Genomic DNA, 18,201 nt, shown 5'->3' with positions numbered 1-18,201 from the left:
TGACCGGCTATAGGTTTCTTAAAGAATAATAATTAATATGAATGTAAATGAATTAATATTTTATTTAGGACAAAATTCATATTTTGGGGTACCTCTATTTGACTCTTCGGTCCTACGCTCTGGCTTTCCGCTCAGATATATTCCTTTTGCAGTATAATATTCATCTATTATACATTCATAGTCGTATTATACATATCCTATTGCTAATCGTAATAATTGCAATTTTTTTTTTAAGTTTATTTCCACTTCATTCTCGCTGTTCTTACAAATTTTCTTTACATTTGATCATATAACCCTGTCTTTAGCCATTGCTCTTTATTCTTACATCATGTTATCACCTTGTAGCTACGTCTGCATAGATATTCTTGAACTTCTGATACAAAATCTCGTCCCTCAAATCTATGTTGCTTCCTTCACTTTTAATGATGATCCAGTCTTCTTCTTCTTCGCTACATTCGGGACAAATTTAATGCTCGTTATTCCCCCCACTCCTATTCAGGAAAGGATAATACTAAAAGGAATCTCTAAAAAATTGGTTGTACTTAGACGGATCGGATTCGTGTAACCTTGGAGAAAGTTTAGTGGTAAGTTCTTATCTTATTGCAGATGTGATGCCATAGAGTTTGGCAGATGGTTACCGACAATTCGGAACAACCTATTGCTTCCATCTTCAGGATGCTTCCTTAAATTTTGCGTCATGTCGGAGAGTACCTTATTCTTGGTACTTTGTGAGGATTTCAGATCTCTTGTCTTCAGTATTTTGGGTCTGTTTTCTTGTGGCGAAGTAACTAATTATTTTCTTAGTTGTGTGATTAGAAAGTTAGTTAGTTGTTTAGATGCGTCAGCTGCTCAGCTATTTTAAAGACGAAGTTAACAGGAGAATCGAGAAAATAGCTAACGTGGAGCTATAATGTTGTACTTAACCATCCTATGGCATTCATAGGTATTGTCACGATTTAGGCGTGTGTGACTATAGACGGGGTATGGATTGGTGTATCGATCCATCGACCACCCACACACACGACTCGGAGCTACAAGCAGTCACAAGGCTATCACTGATTTCCTCACTTTAGAAATCGCTACACGCTAAGTTGTCTCCAACCTGCAGTGTCTTCACTAGTCGTTGCTTGGAAAAACACCTTAACATTGGAGATTTTTCAGCTTCTGTGGTCACGCCGTTGCCTGCTGGTTAACACTACACAAAGGAACTCGTCCAGACCGTAGGAGAACTTGAAAATGGGTACAGATTATTGGTCGGAAAACCAGAACGGAAGCGACCTTGAGTAATAATTTGCGATGAAATTCACAGTTTTGATCTCTGTACAGAAACATACCCACAGTACATGTACAGAAACCTGCATTAAGTACAACGTTTCAGTTCATAATACCGATGTGTGTTGCTGAAGTTAATCACGACATGACTTCTGTGTTCTTGTAAGGCACTGCAGTGTTCCAGATCACACGTTCAGCAAGTCGTCGCCCCTGAGCTCTCGATAGAGACTATAAACAACGAGAAGAAAGTATGTCTGCAGCGCTGAAAAGAATATTCCAAGTTAGCTCTGAGGTTCTTACTGGTGAGACTGTGAAGATTACTGTATTATGGAGTGAGGCTCCGTGTAGCCTGGTTAATGACATAGACGTTTCGAAGGACGTTATTGGTTTGACCCACGAGAATGGATTATTTAAATTACAATTAGAAACTCATTCTGACATACCTACCAATCTGGATTACTTGTGTTCATCTGCACCCTGGCGGTAAAACTGGGAAACTTCACGTACACTTGCTGTTAACAGTGACGCCCTGATCGCTTGAGTAGCTAGCTACATGGACTGTAATCTTTCTTGCGAATCTGATAGTTCCTCAAATGACCAGATACGCTGCTACATTCGAGGAGAGAGTTTTACGACTCCTAGATTAACTGAGAATTACTGTGCTGCCGAGGGTCAACAGCAATTTACTCAACACAGCCTGCTGTGTTTACCGGAATCCTGAGGCAGATGATTAATACTCCACGGAATCATGTCCTGTTTCTTTGAGATCCATTTTAGTATTATCCTTACATGTACACTTGCATCTCTTTAATGGTCTCTTCTGCTCAAGATTCCCAAATATAATTCTATGTGAATTTCTCACCTCTCCCATGCCTGCTACACACTATCCTCACTCGACCTTGATTTGATATCTATAATACTATATGGAGAAGAGTTAAAATTATGGAGCCATTTATTTTGCAATTTTTTTCCACCCTCCGAGGGTAAAATATTCTCTGCGAGACATGAGAAATGAATACAACATTTTGGTCACAAAACTAAAGGGGAAGATTTTGTTTCATAGTTACTGTGTACATGGGAAGATAGTATTAAAATTAATTTTAGAGAACTACTGTGTCGCAGTGAGGAGTGGGGTAGTCTGCCCAGGTTATGGAATTCTGTAAACAATGCAACGAAAATTTCGTGTTCCTTATAAGGCGGAAAATTTTTTACTTAGTGGCAATGACATCAAGAAGGACCCTGGTCCACGGAGTTATTTAGTTTAAATAGTTAGGTTTATGCGCTAATTATGTAATAAATTTAACTGATTCATCTGTATTATTATATCCGAGTTGAGATGTACATATTTGCTAGTATGAAGCATACTTACACACAGTCAGAACGGCTCTTAGAACGGAGAAGCATGCTTCCAAATTGTCTCCTGTCTCTGCGTATGCTACAGTGTTTATGACGTATGAAACCACAGTAGCAAATATATAAAAGCAAGTATATATCATCCAAGGAGACAGAAACCACGGTGTATTCTGCAAACAAAGGATACAGGCGCTAAGAATTTATGTAATTATGAAATCAATAATTCCTATGAAACTCATATCTTACTGACATTTTGTCACCTGAATCGCTTAATATTTCACGTCTAATTCTGATTACGTTTCCTTTTGAGCTACGTTTTTTATTTTCACAGCCTCCACCCTCATTACCGAGCTGTCTGATGAACGACTGAGGCTCTAGAGTTTTATACTGGAGGTGTTGTGTTCGAAACGCTGTCGAGACAGCCGATACTCTGACTGATGGATTTTGATGCTCAAGACGAGTTCCGAAAGAGAGCTTCCATTAGAAGACCGCTTCCTTCCAAATTCAGTTCAATTCATTATAATAATCGAAACATAGAAATTATACAGAGTATCCCAGGGGAGTTCAGGGTTCTGGGAGTTCACAGTAGCGGTCATTCTAAGCAAAATATGTACATGTGCATGTGTCCTATTCCGAAAGTTTTCCGAGTTAGAGCTATATCACTGTACACTGTGCAGACAAGCAACACGCCATGTCCTCACACGAGTTGCGGTGTAATGATGTTGACTGTTGAATTTTCGAAAATATATTATACTAGGTAAACTGTACCGACAGACGGTCACTGTAGCCGAGCGGTCTAAGGCATGCACTGTCTTCGCTCGTCTGGAAACTGGGATCCTGAGTTCGAATCCCACTCAGGGCATGTATGTTTAGTTTGTGTGTGTGAGTTTTTCTGTGTTTGTGTACAGGTAGGAGCCTTGCGACGAGCTGATCACTCGCCCAAGCTGTCCTACCGAATGTGTAAGATCTAGAAAAACTGAAGTGAACGGAGAAGTTCACGGGGGTAGGCCTAGGCCCACTGGGGCTGTAGTGCCAAGGGGGAAAAAAACTGTACCGACTTCGTCTCTTGAATGATAAATACCGGTATTAGATATAGTATGTAACATATCTTTCTTAGCAACATTCTTGAACTGTACAGTGAAGTAACTCTATCTCGCAAACCTTTCGGAATAGGACACATGTACGTATACACATTTTGCTTAGAATGACCGATGACCTCTCTGAATATTTGTCTCTCCTACTGGGACACTCTGTATAGCATGAGGTACCGATAACATCCAAACATGAAACACATTCCACTCCCGTTGGTAATTGTAAGCGTGTTTTCTTCTAGGTCACTCTCCTTAGATGCTTATTGGACTGTTCCATTTTCAACAGCCCCGACAGCTACATATGATATATACACAGAATAAAGTAGTACTTATTATTAGAGGTTGCCATTAGTTGAGGCATACAAATGATTATCTACATTAGTGCTGAATATTGTATAAGCTTGTGGTGAAGAGAGATTTATCTTTGCACAGAATATGGGTTAAGTGTAACAGTGGGTGACGGTGACATGTAGCAACTATTCCATACTTAACGCAATGTCTCATGTGCTTTCGCAATTTCACTTTCAGGTTTCATGATTTTGCTTGCTATTCGTAATTCCTCGTGAATATTTCCTGCTGATGCTAGTAACTGCAATTGTTTTACAAATCTGAAAAAAATTTGACCAATTTTATGACGTGTTTTATTCTTTAAGCAATATTAATATGTCGTTTTGAGAATATAAAATTAGGGCTAAAATATGATTTTTTTTACAATGCGAGTAATTATTTCAACTTCAATGCGTCAGCCAGAAAATCCAGAGGCTCTTGGCAGGTAAAAGAGCAGTGATGACTCTGATGTGGAGCTACATTCCAAAAAATGTGAAATAATGTCAATGAGAGATAAAAAATAAACCCCGAAGATCAGGAGGTAGCTAGAGATCATTGGATTACAGACCATTTTCCTCCAATTAACATGCCCAAGACAGGCACAAAGAATTCTTGGGGACAGTGAAGCTTTTAATATTTTAATTATATGCAGAGTATTTTTCTCTTGAAACAAATACTCTCTGAACTACTTTACTCACAGCTCTTAACCTGATTCATAGTGGCAAGTGAGCAGTGCAGAGATCAGAGTAATGAAAATTTTGGGGCCCATAGAATTCGGAGATTTTCTTGACTAGATGAGAAATATTAACTTTGTAAGCTCCATGTACCTCGTAGTTAGTAAATAGAACATGTTCATTGTGGTTACCCTTCTTGCGCCAATGATAAGTAGAACGGCCATCAACGTGAATAGCGCTGCTATCAAGGTGAGTATTATGCTGGTTACTCTGATAGCTGGAAAAGAGAATATATAGAAGGGCTGTAAAGACCTGTGTCATGGGGTGCAAATGTTGACAATCGTACAGTAATAATTTAAAAGAGCATGTCATTGTACTGAGATAGAAAATGCAATATCATACACCTATACAATTTGCCTAATGTCACTGTCGGTATCACTGAACTCTTCGAAATTACACTTTAAATTAACAGCACATAAGAAAGTTTAAACTTTAAATATTATGTTTAGATAAATGAAATATTGTACTTGAAGGTAAATGTATTATTTTTAATATTATTAAATAATCATTAAGGAGCCGGGATTGCGAAGTCGGTATAGCGACTGACTGCAGGCTGGACGACCGAGGGGTCGGGGCTCTCTTTCCGGTGTGAACAAGAATTTTCTCTTCTCCAAGTCGTCTAGACTGGCTCTGGGGTCCACTTAATCTACTATCCAATGGGTACCAGAGGCTCTTTCCCTGGGGGTAAAGGGGTCGTGGTGTGAAGTTGGCCACTCACCTCCAACTACTGCCGAGGTCAAGAAAATATGGCTCTATACATCCACTTCCCCATACGCCTTCATGGAATAGTGCTTAATTAGTTAAGCACAGGGGCAATTTTACCTTAAATAATCATGAATCGGAAACCATGTAGATAGAAAGCATATTGCGTCATGCATCTTGTTCAGTCTCCTCCGAACTAAAGGGTTCCTGACTTTTTATAAAGGGCGATCGTCTGAGAAGTCGCCGGAAGTCGTTCAGGCTTCCGGGCGGAAGAGCCAGTCGCAAGCGACCCAACGACATGCGGGAAACTCACAATATAACGCGGTGCATACTGTTATTGCTTCCGAACTTCTGAAACTCGAGAGGACGACCGTGGGTGAAAGTCACAGATACTAAGAAAACAAACAGTATTTTACTTCCGTCATATTCACGGATGATCTCGTTACTAGGAGCTTTAGTTGAGAACGCAGAAAGTCATTTAATCGATGCTAAAATAGTGCAGCATTTCTCTTTGAAAAGTGAATATTATTTCACGTGAAATATAACATATAATGGCTGTTATACAGCACGAATTTTATATTGTCAACACGAACTTTCCTCCTTTGAAGATGGAAACGTTGTAAGAGTCACAGAGGCATGAAGTGTGAATCTACGCGAGTAGTAAGCAAAAAATTAAACTTGTTATTTTTTCTAAACTTTCTCCCATAATTTTGTACAGAGATATTAAATTAGCGCATCCTCGAAGATTATTTCAAATTTTCTTCCTACCTGTAGGCCTATTACCGTCACATTTTAAAGCTACTAGAATATGGGTAGGTTAATTAAGTGGCAAAAGGTGACAATAATACCAATAAAAATGTAGGTTGTGCATTTAAAGATAATTAAAATACTTTAATAATCTTTTTATTAGCCAACACATATTTTGGATATTGGGCATCTGGATATTAGCTGGCTAAAAATAAAAATAAAAATCGATTTAAAGTACGTCTTTTCGTACAAAATGTATTATGAAAATCATCCAAAAATGTACAAGAATGGGATGTTATAACGATACACCCATAATAAAATATTAGAAATAAGTTACTTACTAATGAGAGCGTCAAGTATATTCTCTTCCGTCATCGGTCCTGTACTCGCTTGAATAGCAGCTATGATGCCCAATACGACATTCGTAATCCCGCCTATCTGGGAGAACAGTAAAACCAATCCTCAGCTCAACATAAATATTGGGATTTCACAGAAAAGAATTGAACGCTTTCTCTCAACCTGAGGGAAGAAGAGAGATTTGCTAAGATCTGAGGTTTTTACGGCGGTGACTATGAAAGATGCCGTCTTTTGGGATGTGGTGCCGTGTCGATCTTGTGTAAACCGACGTTTCAGAGGAACGTATCACCTCCAACTTCGGGGTATAAAAATCCGCTGGTTCCTCGCTCGCGGATCTTTCTACCCTGAAGATGGAGGTGATACATTCCTCCGAAACATCTGTTCATACAAGGTCTACATGGTGCCGCATCACAGAAGACGACATTCTTCATGGTTACTGCTGTGAAAACCTCAAACCTTGCATACCACTAACTTGTTCTTATTCATAATTATAGTAGTAAGCTCATTATAAGATGCATTGTTGCTCTGATAGAAATGTTACAACAACTAGAATGCAAGTCACAAGTTTACTGCTTGAAAATACCTGCTCGGAGAACTGCGAAGAGCACAAAGACACATGGGCGTACAAAACGCTGTGGTTACCATGAAATTTAAAGAAGCAGCATGGGGTCTACTCACCATTTCAATAATTCCTATAATAATTGTGCCAGTTCCCAGAGAAAAACTGCAGCAACACTGCCTCAGCATTACCACCATCTTGTATGTGTACGGAGAATTTCTAAAACAAAATTAGTAAACCCATCTTATTTTTATAAAACTTAACCTGAAGATGGTGGTAGTAAGTTCTTACGAAAAGTTAGAATCTACCTAAATGACTGCGCGGTAGCAAAGTCTGAATCAATATCGTAATTTTCATCGAAAGAATGCTTGCTATTATTCAGTTCAAAGTATTTTATTTTTTGTCTGCTATCTGGAAACAGGAGGTTAAAATACGGATCAACAGAAATATACGTATTTTGTTTTGTGTGGGTGTGAAACTTGGTCTCTCGGGCTAAAGAAAAATAATATTGTCACGTGTTAGTGGCTAGACACGGAGTTCGAGTGGGTAACTGGATTTACTGGAATTTTGAAACTCATAACTACAAGTACTTATAACGCTATCGCCTATTAACACACGCTACGGCAAGCAATAAGTCCTTTCGTTCTGCTGTGTCTTCGCTAGTCGTCGCCTGGTAACAGCTCCCATCTCAGTAGGTTCCTCAGCTTCCGTGTTCAAGTCCTTACCGGCTGGCGACTCTCTCAATACTCCAATGGGACAGCCGAAGTCAATGTCATATTATGGTTGATGGTCAGTCGGCCAGTCTGCCTTAGTATCAAGCATCCATTTGAGGCACAAGACCAGAATTTCTTTTACAGTCAGACAGATACGTATTTCTTGATGTGGGGTGCTCTCTTTGATGAGAGGACGGGTCTGTTGTTTACGATTGTTGTTTGCCCTCGCCAGCGCAGTCATTCTCGGATCCGAGTCCAGCGTGGTTCATGACAGTAATTTACTGTCTCAGATTCGAGACTCTCCCAGCCTGTGGGCCAGGTCTCCGTGTTCATATCTCCCATGAACAGAGTGGTCGAATTATATCCTCTGGCCCTGGGTTTCCTTTTCGTCGTCCCTTACGAATCGCATGACCAGTATGGAGGAATTCGAGTCAGCCTCCACGCGGGGTACCCATGGCTCAGCCGAGCTGAGGGCTACGTTATAGGCCTATAGCCTCGGGGCGGACCCCACAGAAAACTCCGCTTCAAACGGTTCTTCTAATGTCGATTGCTTTTCTCCAACAATTCCTCCGCTGTTGCGTCAGCTTCTGTTGCCACGGAAACGTGTTTACAGCGCCGACACTTAGCAATGGGCGTCTTTTCCTCTTCCACTATTCCGGCTTTCAGCCATCATGTCACAGTTTGTTGAATGTATCCGAGAAAAGGATACTGATTACAGAATTTTGACACAGACTGGATAAATTACATAGCCAGGAGCTTCATAACGTATTTTATTAATCACATATTATTCCGGTGATTAATACAACTAATTTGAGTTAGGTGAGTCATGCAGCACGCATGGAATAGCTGCAAAATCCATCATCTTAGCCGGACACTATTTATGAAATCTAGGCATAGACTGGAAGATAATGTTGAAACGTACTGTAAACAACTTGGATATGAAGGTAGGACTGGATTCATCTGGCTCAGTTTAGGTCCCTTGGATGGGCTCTTGTGAATACAGTATACACCATCTGATTGCATAAAAGACAGCGACTGTTAGCTCATCAAAATGGGCTGTGCCTCGTGAGGTAAATTAGTATTGTAAAAGACTTGCACGATCAGTTCTTCGTTCATAATTAGTACAATATAAGTACAATGCCTAAGTGAGTAACATCCTTGCGCACATAAATCCAATAACAGAATAGCATCGCGCACTGCAAGTGCTAGGAAATTCCAGGAGTGACTGTAGATTATCCCGTTTCTCTCCATCCCACCGGTCCCCCTTTATCGCAGCTGTCCGCGCGCTCTTCTGAGCCATAAGCGCTTATTACGTAATGTACTGTGAAGGTAGATTTGTTCCTGTGCCTACATAATTAAGCACTATGCCATTAAGACATATGGGGGACTGGAGCTACTGATTTTACAAACGGTAGGACTCCTTGGACGGGTGATTAGTTCGTCGCAAGGCCTCTACCTAAACACAGGACAACACAAACACAGAATAAACACATCCAAATATAAACCATCTATGCCTTGTGTGGGAATCGAACCCACGATCCCGGTTTCCAAGAGAGCGAAGACAGTACATGACCTAGACCGCTCGGATACCGTGACCGGCTATTGAGAAATTTGCTTCTCTAAAACCACGAAAAGCTGGTTTGTAATTTTAGTTATTATAATAAATAAGAACAAGAACAACATAATCATCATCCTGATGGGGATATCCTTGGTGCACCCCCCCCCACACACAACTGTAAAACCTGCTCTGATTGTTAACGCTGTTGATTAATTAAAATATCCGATATATTATGTATAAAAATTATCTTAACATAAGCTTTATTATTTCATCGGATATGAGGTTTCTTCAGTAACCTGAGTTAGCATCACTCCCACCTCAGACATTTTCTATGTGGAAGCCACTTTATTATGCTTCTGTACCAGGGAAATGCAAAGCACAAGAAAATGACGTCCACACTAGATTTCTTGGAAGCTGGCTGCTTCATTTACCCACGCCCTGACAATATATCACGCTAATCTTATCGTAAATGATAAAGTATAAGTGAGGACAAAAATCAGTTCGGTTTGACTCAAAGTGCTCAACTAATACTGTTACTGAACGAACTATTTCAGTGCTGCCTTATAGTCATATTTATTTCCACGGATTTTGCATTGTTTAATTGCTAAAAAATATGTCTTTCACATATTCTGAATGATATCTTACTAAGTGTATACCGTTCACCACTGAAACTTAGATAAAATATTGTAACGTGTTTTGCTACTGATGATGAGAAATTACACTAAACATGTCTGACTCATTCCGTTGTATGTCAAATTCCTGCAGTTCCTTTAAATTTTGAGAGCATCTTGATAAGTCTTCACTCCACATTTTCTTCTTCCATCACAATGTCATTTTTCTGTTCCTCCTCCTCCCACAACTCTTGTCTCTGTAGCCATGATGACAACTGCTAGACTGAAGTAAAAATGTAGGCCTAGAGCCCTTAGTGAGTAAAATTTCCGGAAGAGGCAAACAGTTCAGTTGAATTTCAGTGCAGTATCGTTAAAAGCTTAATTGAAAGAGTTAGAGAGAACAAAATTCTGTAGAATGTATAGGATGCCTAAAATTCTTCTAAACGATGCATTCTCGGAAGACTGGAAATTTTCCGTATAAAGGCTTATTTTGATTTCCGTTTCCGCGTTAGACGGTTCCAGCTTAATCCAGAATATTTAACATCTTTTTCAGCCCCAAAGTCACGGGACCTGGAAATAATTCCGTTTAAGAGAATTCCGTGTAATAAAGGGTCCGTTTAAGGTAGGTTTAACTGCATTATGTTCTATATACATATGCATGTGTTTGTGTATATATGCGTGCGCACATACATGTATGTATGTATGTATTATACTACGTATACGCATGCACATTATGCAAAAGTCATGCCTGCAGCAGGCCGTGGAGGTCCATAGGTTTGTGACACGACGAGGCTCTCCTATTTTCTAAACAAGAGACTCATAGATGGCGGTGAGATTGTCAGGCTTACGCGCCGGTCGCCCTTTACCCACAGGAAGGTTCCTGGCAGGTACTCATTTCTGTTAGAGCCTGAGTCGACTCCACGGCCATAGTGCAGTCGGAAGGATTAGGTCAATTGAAAAATTCAATGAACTCATCGGGAATCGAATCTGCGACCTTCCGGTTTGTAGTATAGTGCCTCAACCAACTACTGTACCTATACATGTATACGTTTACGTATGTGCATACGTATGTATCCATGCATGTACATATATATATATGTACTATATATTCGTATGTATGCAAGTATAGAGGCGTACGCTTAATGTGTTACCAGTGTACACACATGAATATGCACGTTAGTGTGTGAGTGAATTTTGTACGTGTCAACAACATACTAACTTACTTACCCCACCTATTAGAAGCTGTTTCAGTATCCAAAAATATGTTTGAGTGACGTTGCTTCTTAGGCACAAGAATTCACCTCATGGGGTAAGCCAGTTGGAACCGTAGGCTAAATAAAAGTGAAACACCTCTCCCAGGAGACGTCACAGCCTGTCGCAAACGCGGGCACTGTGTGCTGCAAATAATCAGCAAATTTTTACTGATACGAGGAGAGATTAGCCATCTGCGGTGGGCGGAAAACAATGGGGTCATTCCTTATCTTCTCACATCGCTTGTGATACGAATTTTCTTCATTCTATACAGCAGCGAGCTTGATTGTAAAATTCCGTTTGTTGGTATAGATCATCATTAGTGTTATCTAACGGAGTAAGTAAAAAAAGTAAAGCTATCCCTGTACCAGGCCGTGAAGGCCCATAGGGTTGTGAGACGCTGAGGGTCCCACACTATCTAGACCACTGTTCCGCAACCGGTGTGCCGCGGCACACTGGTGTGCCGTCACAAGGTGAAAGGTGTGACGCGAACTTTTACCTATTGTAAGAAATTAATTCTCGAATTTTATTCGTTTTATTTTATCCCAGTTACCGTGTTTCATATGCTTGTATTTTATTCTCATCCACTGCAGTGATTAAATAAGGTGATGCTTGTTTATTCTTTATTACATGCTGTGATTTTTTATGTACAGTAATGTTGTGTTCTAAGAAATTAAACGTAAATTATTTACTCATTGTTGTTGTTATATCAGAGTTTTCATTCATGATTTTTTTTTCTCGCATCTACGCAGCTTCTTTGATATGCTTGCCGCATGTTCTGTGTACGCGATTTTCCCTAAAACTGCAGGGATTAGAATGGGGTTTCCTGTCTTTTATAACGCTGTTTTGGTATTTGCCCCTGTTTGTTAGAAGTTAGAGCTCCTTCAACTTTATGACTTTCTTCCTGTAACGATGCACCTACCGATTGTTGGACTTCATTTAAAATTATAAATATTTCAAAAGTAAGTCGGTATATGTGTCACTTCTTCCGTTTGAAGAGTAGAGATCCCGCGTTTTTACAATTGTTTCAGTTCTATCACAGCTGCGCTCTGAAGTAGTTCGCAAATTTTGGTTGCTAGTTAGAGAATTACAGATGGGTCGTTTGAGTTGTGCCCGACTGTATGGTCACTTGCTGACGGCAATAAAGTGGTGATGGACACAATTAAAGAACATTTAGAAATGCTGCAGCAGAAATTCAAGAAGTATTTTGGAGAGAGTGTACAAGATTTCGACTGGGTTCGTGATCTATTCGTTGCGAATTCAGAACATCTTCTGATTAATATACAAGAGGAACTCGCAGATTTAAAAGCAGACAGAGCGTTGAAACTAAAACTTCTCGAAGTGCCTTTGGATAAGTTTTGGTTGGCAATAAGGAGTGGATACCCGGCTATCTCCGAGATAGCAGTTAATGTGTTATTGCCATTTTCAACTACATAACGTATTTGTGTGAGCTGGGCTGCTTGACGTTAACTGAAACTAAGACATCAAAGAGGGAGCGGCTCAAATCCATTGATGAAGAACTGAGACTTGCGTTGTCAACGATTCCACCACGGATCAGTCGCCTGTGTGCAGCTACGTAGGCGCAAGTATCACATTGAAGTTATGAGTAGAATTACTGTATTTACTTTAATAGTAATAGAAGTGTCTTTTCTACACTCTACAGTGAATTAAAGTTCATTAATTGCTAATAAATGCATGAGTCGATTTCTGTTTAATGATAATAAAATAACAATATAATAATATTATAGTAAAAAGTTGATCACATTACGTATTTATATTAATTGTCTGAGATCATGCGTTTTTGAGGGGAATAACATTTTGGTGTGCCGTGTTGAGTCATGGATACTTCATGGTGTGCCGCGAGTAGAAAAAGGTTGCGGGACACTGATCTAGACAACCCGATCACAGATGGAGGTAAGGTTGTCAGCCTTACGCGCCGAGCACACTTTACTCCCCAGGAGAATTCTTTAATTAATTCCTGGTACTTATTTCTGTTAGAGGCTGAGTAAACTCCAGGGCCTAGTGCGGCTGGAAGGATTAGGTCAATTGAAAAAATTCAATGGCCTCATCGGGACTTGACCCCGCGACCTTCCGGCTTGTGGCATAGTGCCTCAACCAACTACGTTACCGCGTGCCCGCTAACGGAGTAAGAGGGCTCCATAACCATCATTTAAATAACCACCATGTCGTTCTTATGAGATATCCCACAGGAAGAGACTACGTCTATTTTTCTGCTCATTTTGAGAATGTCAGTTCACCGATGTTGAGATTAACATTTCCGGCAATGAAAATAAAATTTTCTCTTCTCCACAGCGTTCAGGCCAGTTTCTTGTCTAATAGGTACGGGTTACGAGGTGGGGTGGTCTTTCCCAAGAAGTAAAACGGCCAGAGAGTGAAGCTGACAACTCATCTCTATCTACTGCCCGTTACCCAGGAGGAGAGCTCTGTCCGTGATTGTGTGTGAGGGAGAGAAATTTCATTTATAATTCACTAACTCAGTTTTATGAGTGTTAAAGTGTATTAGTAATTGGCTCTTGTTAAAATTGTTATATTTCACGCCCCACCAACCAGCAACGAATATGCCACTCCTTGCTGGGTCAGAGCCCCTCTCCCAACGAACGAATTATGCAAAAGAGAAACAGCAACACCAAATTAGATATGGAAGCTTAATGTTTATTTCGCTGGCTTTCGTGCACAGATGTCAGGCACTTTCAGAGAGCTGAGACATCAAAAGTGAAGATAGTGACAATCAGCTCAAAAAAGTCTATTCGAATTCTATAACAAACGCAAATAATGATTTGATTGAATCTATTGATATAAAGAAATATAACTAACTAAATTCATTCCTTCTGGAGGAGCAGTCAGGTGTGCAGCTACTCAAGAACTACCCACCATTTTATTGAACCGTGTTCACAAGAGCCTTCCACTGGCCCCGATCCTGAGGCAGCTCAATACTGCCCTGTCTTTTCTCTCTAAGATTCATCTTTATATTATCCACCCATCTACGCCTTGTTCTTCATAGTGGACTACTTCCTTTTGGCTTTCCCAGAAATTCTCTACACATTTATCTTCTCCCGCATTCGCGTTATATTCCCTGTCCATCTCATCCTCCTTGACTTGATCATTGATATTAAAAAGTATACAGTATTAAAATTGATCTTAAAGAAAGGGGATGGAAGGTTTTAGAATGGATTCGTCCGGCTCAGGAGAGGGTCAGTGTTGAGCCCTTGTAAACGTGGTAATGAATATTCGGGTTCCATGAAAAGCTGGGAGCTTCTTGAATAGTTAACAGCTGTTAGCTTTCCGAGAAATACTCAGCTCCGAGCAGTTACAGCAACTGAACTAAATACACAAACGCAGGATATCCTTGTAATAAAATGATGTAAATGAAATCTGCCATTATTACAGTTCATCAGATTTTGTATTTATCAGAGTCATTCTCTCCCCATTGTTATCCGGGTCATTTATAATCATCGTTTGAATCAGAAACTCTGTCCAACTAACCAACTGCACGCAGCAAATTACTGTCTAAGAAGCTAATATTTGCTTAACTAATGAAGAAATAGCCAGCATTTAATGAAACACGATGGTTCATTAGTCTTTTCGCAAAAGTTCATCACTAGTCATTATCCTGAGCTAGATAAATCCAATCCAAACCTTTTTCTTTAAGAATAGTTTTAATATTATCCTCCCATCTGTGCCTGTGTCTCCCAATAGGTAAAGTAAAATAAAGGTATCCCTGTAACAGGCCGTGGAGGCCCATAGGGTTGTGAGATGCTGAGGTTCTCACATTTTCTATACAATCGGCTCATAGGTGGCGGTGAGATTGTCAGCCTTACGCACCGGCCGCCCTTTACCCCCAAGCATATTCCATGGTACTCATTTCTGTTAGAGGCTGAGTCGACCCCAGGGCCTAGTGCGGCTGGAAGGATTAGGTAAATTGAAAAAATACAATTATCTCATCGGGATTCGATCCTGCGACCTTCCTGCTTTGTAGCATAGTGCCTCAACCAACTACACTACAGAGCGTCCCCTCCAAATAGGAATCTTTCTTTAAAATTGGTGTCTCTATCCATTTTTCGTCTATCTCATGCGCCCTATATGCCCAACCCTTCTCACACACCTTGAAATGATCAGTTCAAATAATGAATAGTACTGCCTTCTGGGAAGTCACGAATTTGGTGAAGATTTGTCATTTTTGGGAAGACGTATTGGCTTTATCTTCAGGGTTGGAGATTAAGTGAGCAGCAAGCAGCTTCTCCCGTAAGGCCCTATGAATCATCAGTAAACAGGTTACACTTTGGTTGTCTTGAAAGGATTCTGACGATGGTGTATACTGCACTTCTTTTGGCTTATTTTGGACTTCACCCATCGTCTGGTATGTAAAAGACAAAAGACCACGACGTTTCGGAGACTGGATCTGTCTCCGTCTTCAGGTGGATAGGGAAGGATAAAACTACTCAGTTGGGCCCGTTAGAAATCAATCACTGTTCAGTGATTGAGACTAGTTCTTTCTAACGGGCCCAACTGAGTAGTTTTGCCCTTCCTTATCCACCTGAAGACGGAGACAGATCCAGTCTCCGAAAACGTCGTGGTCTTTTGTCTTTTACATACCAGACGATGGGTGAAGTCCAAAATAAGCCAAAAGAAGTACAGGTTACACTTTGTCACATCCCAGAAGAGAGAACACTTAAGAGTCACGGCCGTGGAAACCTCAAATACCACAAAATCCAAACTATACAAAAACTTAATTATACAGCTCTCTTCCTCAGCTGTCTACCGCAGTAAAATGCTTAACACTCAGAAAAATCGGTATATACAAAATATGAAATACTGGGAAGAACTAATCTCCCACTTTCCTTCATACGACACGGGCCGCATAGAAAATTACAGTGATAAAATACTTCTATTCTTGCTTATGTACTTTTTGCTGCGGTAACATTTTAGCGAACCGTTGCTTAACAACGATAAGGGATACACATAAAAACACTGACTGATGGAATGGATTTATGAAGTAGGTCGATAAGATGGGCTTACCTGCCATGATACTCATAACAAGTATTATAAAAGTGGTTCAGTCGTTCAAAAGTTGATGGGTGCTACACAAACACACAGACAGTATGAAGATTGCATAAGCCTATTTTAATTTTTTTTAATCGAGAACGTAGCCTAAAAATAAGTACACGCTTACAGTCCTGGCAAATATTCTTAATAAAATGTATGTATATATTTTATATACTTTGTGTATATATTCGACATTGGATTACGGTTTCAGGATGAATAAATAAAAGGAGTGGACTAAATTTCCTTAACACTGGTGCGGTAAGATACGGTACGCGTCCTCATTGCTAGAAGCCCGACTCGAGGTAGACTGTCGTGACAGACACTGTAACCCAGAGTTCGTCTCTGATGTTTTGGAAACAACAATGCTCCACCCGGGGTTACGCGGCACTCGCACTTTGTCCATCGTTCGGTACTCGAAAGAACACGACTGACTTTCCGGAAGCTGTATAGCTGCAGTTAGACTGATGTAGGTTGTCCAGCGATTGAGTTTAGCCCTTTCTAATGGGCCCCACTCCTTCCGAAACGTCATGTTTCTTAGAGCAGCGGACGTTGGAAAAAAAGTTCAAATACCCAATAATTCCGAGTGTCATACATCTTCAGAAAGCTTTAAAATCTATATACTCGTACAGTAAAACTTGGTTATAGCAACATCGGTTTCTGCGACACCTTGTCTATTGCGTCAAATATTCAATGGTACGAACTAATTCCTCATAAAGCAACTGTTTTTATACCTTGCTTAGTACGACATGCACAAATGCATCAACCTCGTATGTAACGTCATTTTCATTCCTGAATTTCTCTGATATGGACATTGAACGTAATTTAGAAAGTGTGTATTGGGCAAGTAACAGGAAACAGATGAAGATAACTGATTACTGTACTCGTATCTAGGTACAGTAAGGCACAACAATTGATGTAATCTACTGTAATTTGGTGAGTAGGCCTACCTTTAATATACAGTATTAGTGCGGTGTGTATTGTCAGTGAAAAGCGCTGTAATATGTCTTTGATATTACACATTTGGGCAATTCCACGTTAATGTTACGTTAGTCTGTACTTAACTACGTATTTCACTAAAAAATGCAACATTTTAACTCGGTTTTTGGTAGATTTTTACGTGACTAACATAAGGCTACTGTGGAAGTGCCCATTTCGGTTACAACGACATTCGTTTATAACGACACTATTTTTAGGTCCCTTTGATGACGTTATAATCAAGTTCTACTGTATATATATTTTAATTCACAACTTCTGAATGGCCATCAATGAAGGGACATATGCTATTTCTTGATCATACAACCAGTGTTTTCTAGCATGGGGAACTTTCTATTATTGGTCTGAGTAGATATGGGGGTGAAGAGCTGTTGTCTTGCGCCCCTGGAATCCGAAGAAAACAAAGCCCCCCCACCGCACCATTAGTATGAGTAAGAGATTGAAATTGAGAGAAACAGGAAATAGGGAGAACGTAAGCTAAGGAGTGGCCATATGAGCCTTAGAAAGAACGTTCAAAATGAAGTAGATAAGTGGCCTGTATTAACTTCATTACCTTAGGGCAGTATCGCACTAGGATGCCATGGCAACGACACCAACAGAGATGCCATGGCGTCTAGCTGCTAGAAAATAGTGATGGTCGAGACTGAATTTCAATTACAAATCTTTCAGCGTCGAAATTGGACATGTTNAGTGGCCATATGAGCCTTAGAAAGAACGTTCAAAATGAAGTAGATAAGTGGGTTGTATTAACTTCATTACCTTAGGGCAGTATCGCACTAGGATGCCATGGCAGCGACACCAACAGAGATGCCATGGCGTCTAGCTGTCAGAAAATAGTGATGGTCGGGACTGAATTTCAATTACAAATC

The 18,201-nt window shown here is 40.1% G+C and overlaps 1 protein-coding gene across 2 annotated transcripts; it reads right to left on the bottom strand.

The window, feature by feature from the left end:
- Positions 1–136: 136 nt before the first annotated feature.
- LOC111862040 lies at positions 137–11,378 on the bottom strand. 2 transcript variants are annotated; one of them, XM_023847101.2, is made up of 6 exons: positions 11,252–11,378; positions 7,262–7,361; positions 6,568–6,664; positions 4,909–4,994; positions 2,642–2,795; positions 137–1,534 (listed from the first exon to the last, which is right to left on the bottom strand). In XM_023847101.2, the coding sequence occupies exons 2-6, from the start codon at positions 7,337–7,339 to the stop codon at positions 1,458–1,460; spliced, it is 492 nt and encodes a 163-aa protein (XP_023702869.1). In that variant the 5' UTR covers positions 7,340–7,361; positions 11,252–11,378; the 3' UTR covers positions 137–1,457. The 2 variants fall into 2 exon arrangements, with proteins under 2 accessions (XP_023702869.1, XP_033606426.1); XM_033750535.1 differs by having other exon boundaries at positions 137–1,500.
- Positions 11,379–18,201: the final 6,823 nt, after the last annotated feature.

This window comes from Cryptotermes secundus, unplaced genomic scaffold (genome assembly GCF_002891405.2).
Source record: "Cryptotermes secundus unplaced genomic scaffold, Csec_1.0 scaffold181, whole genome shotgun sequence".
NCBI classification, from domain to species: domain Eukaryota; kingdom Metazoa; phylum Arthropoda; class Insecta; order Blattodea; family Kalotermitidae; genus Cryptotermes; species Cryptotermes secundus.
This window is presented reverse-complemented; position numbering and strand designations above follow the sequence as displayed.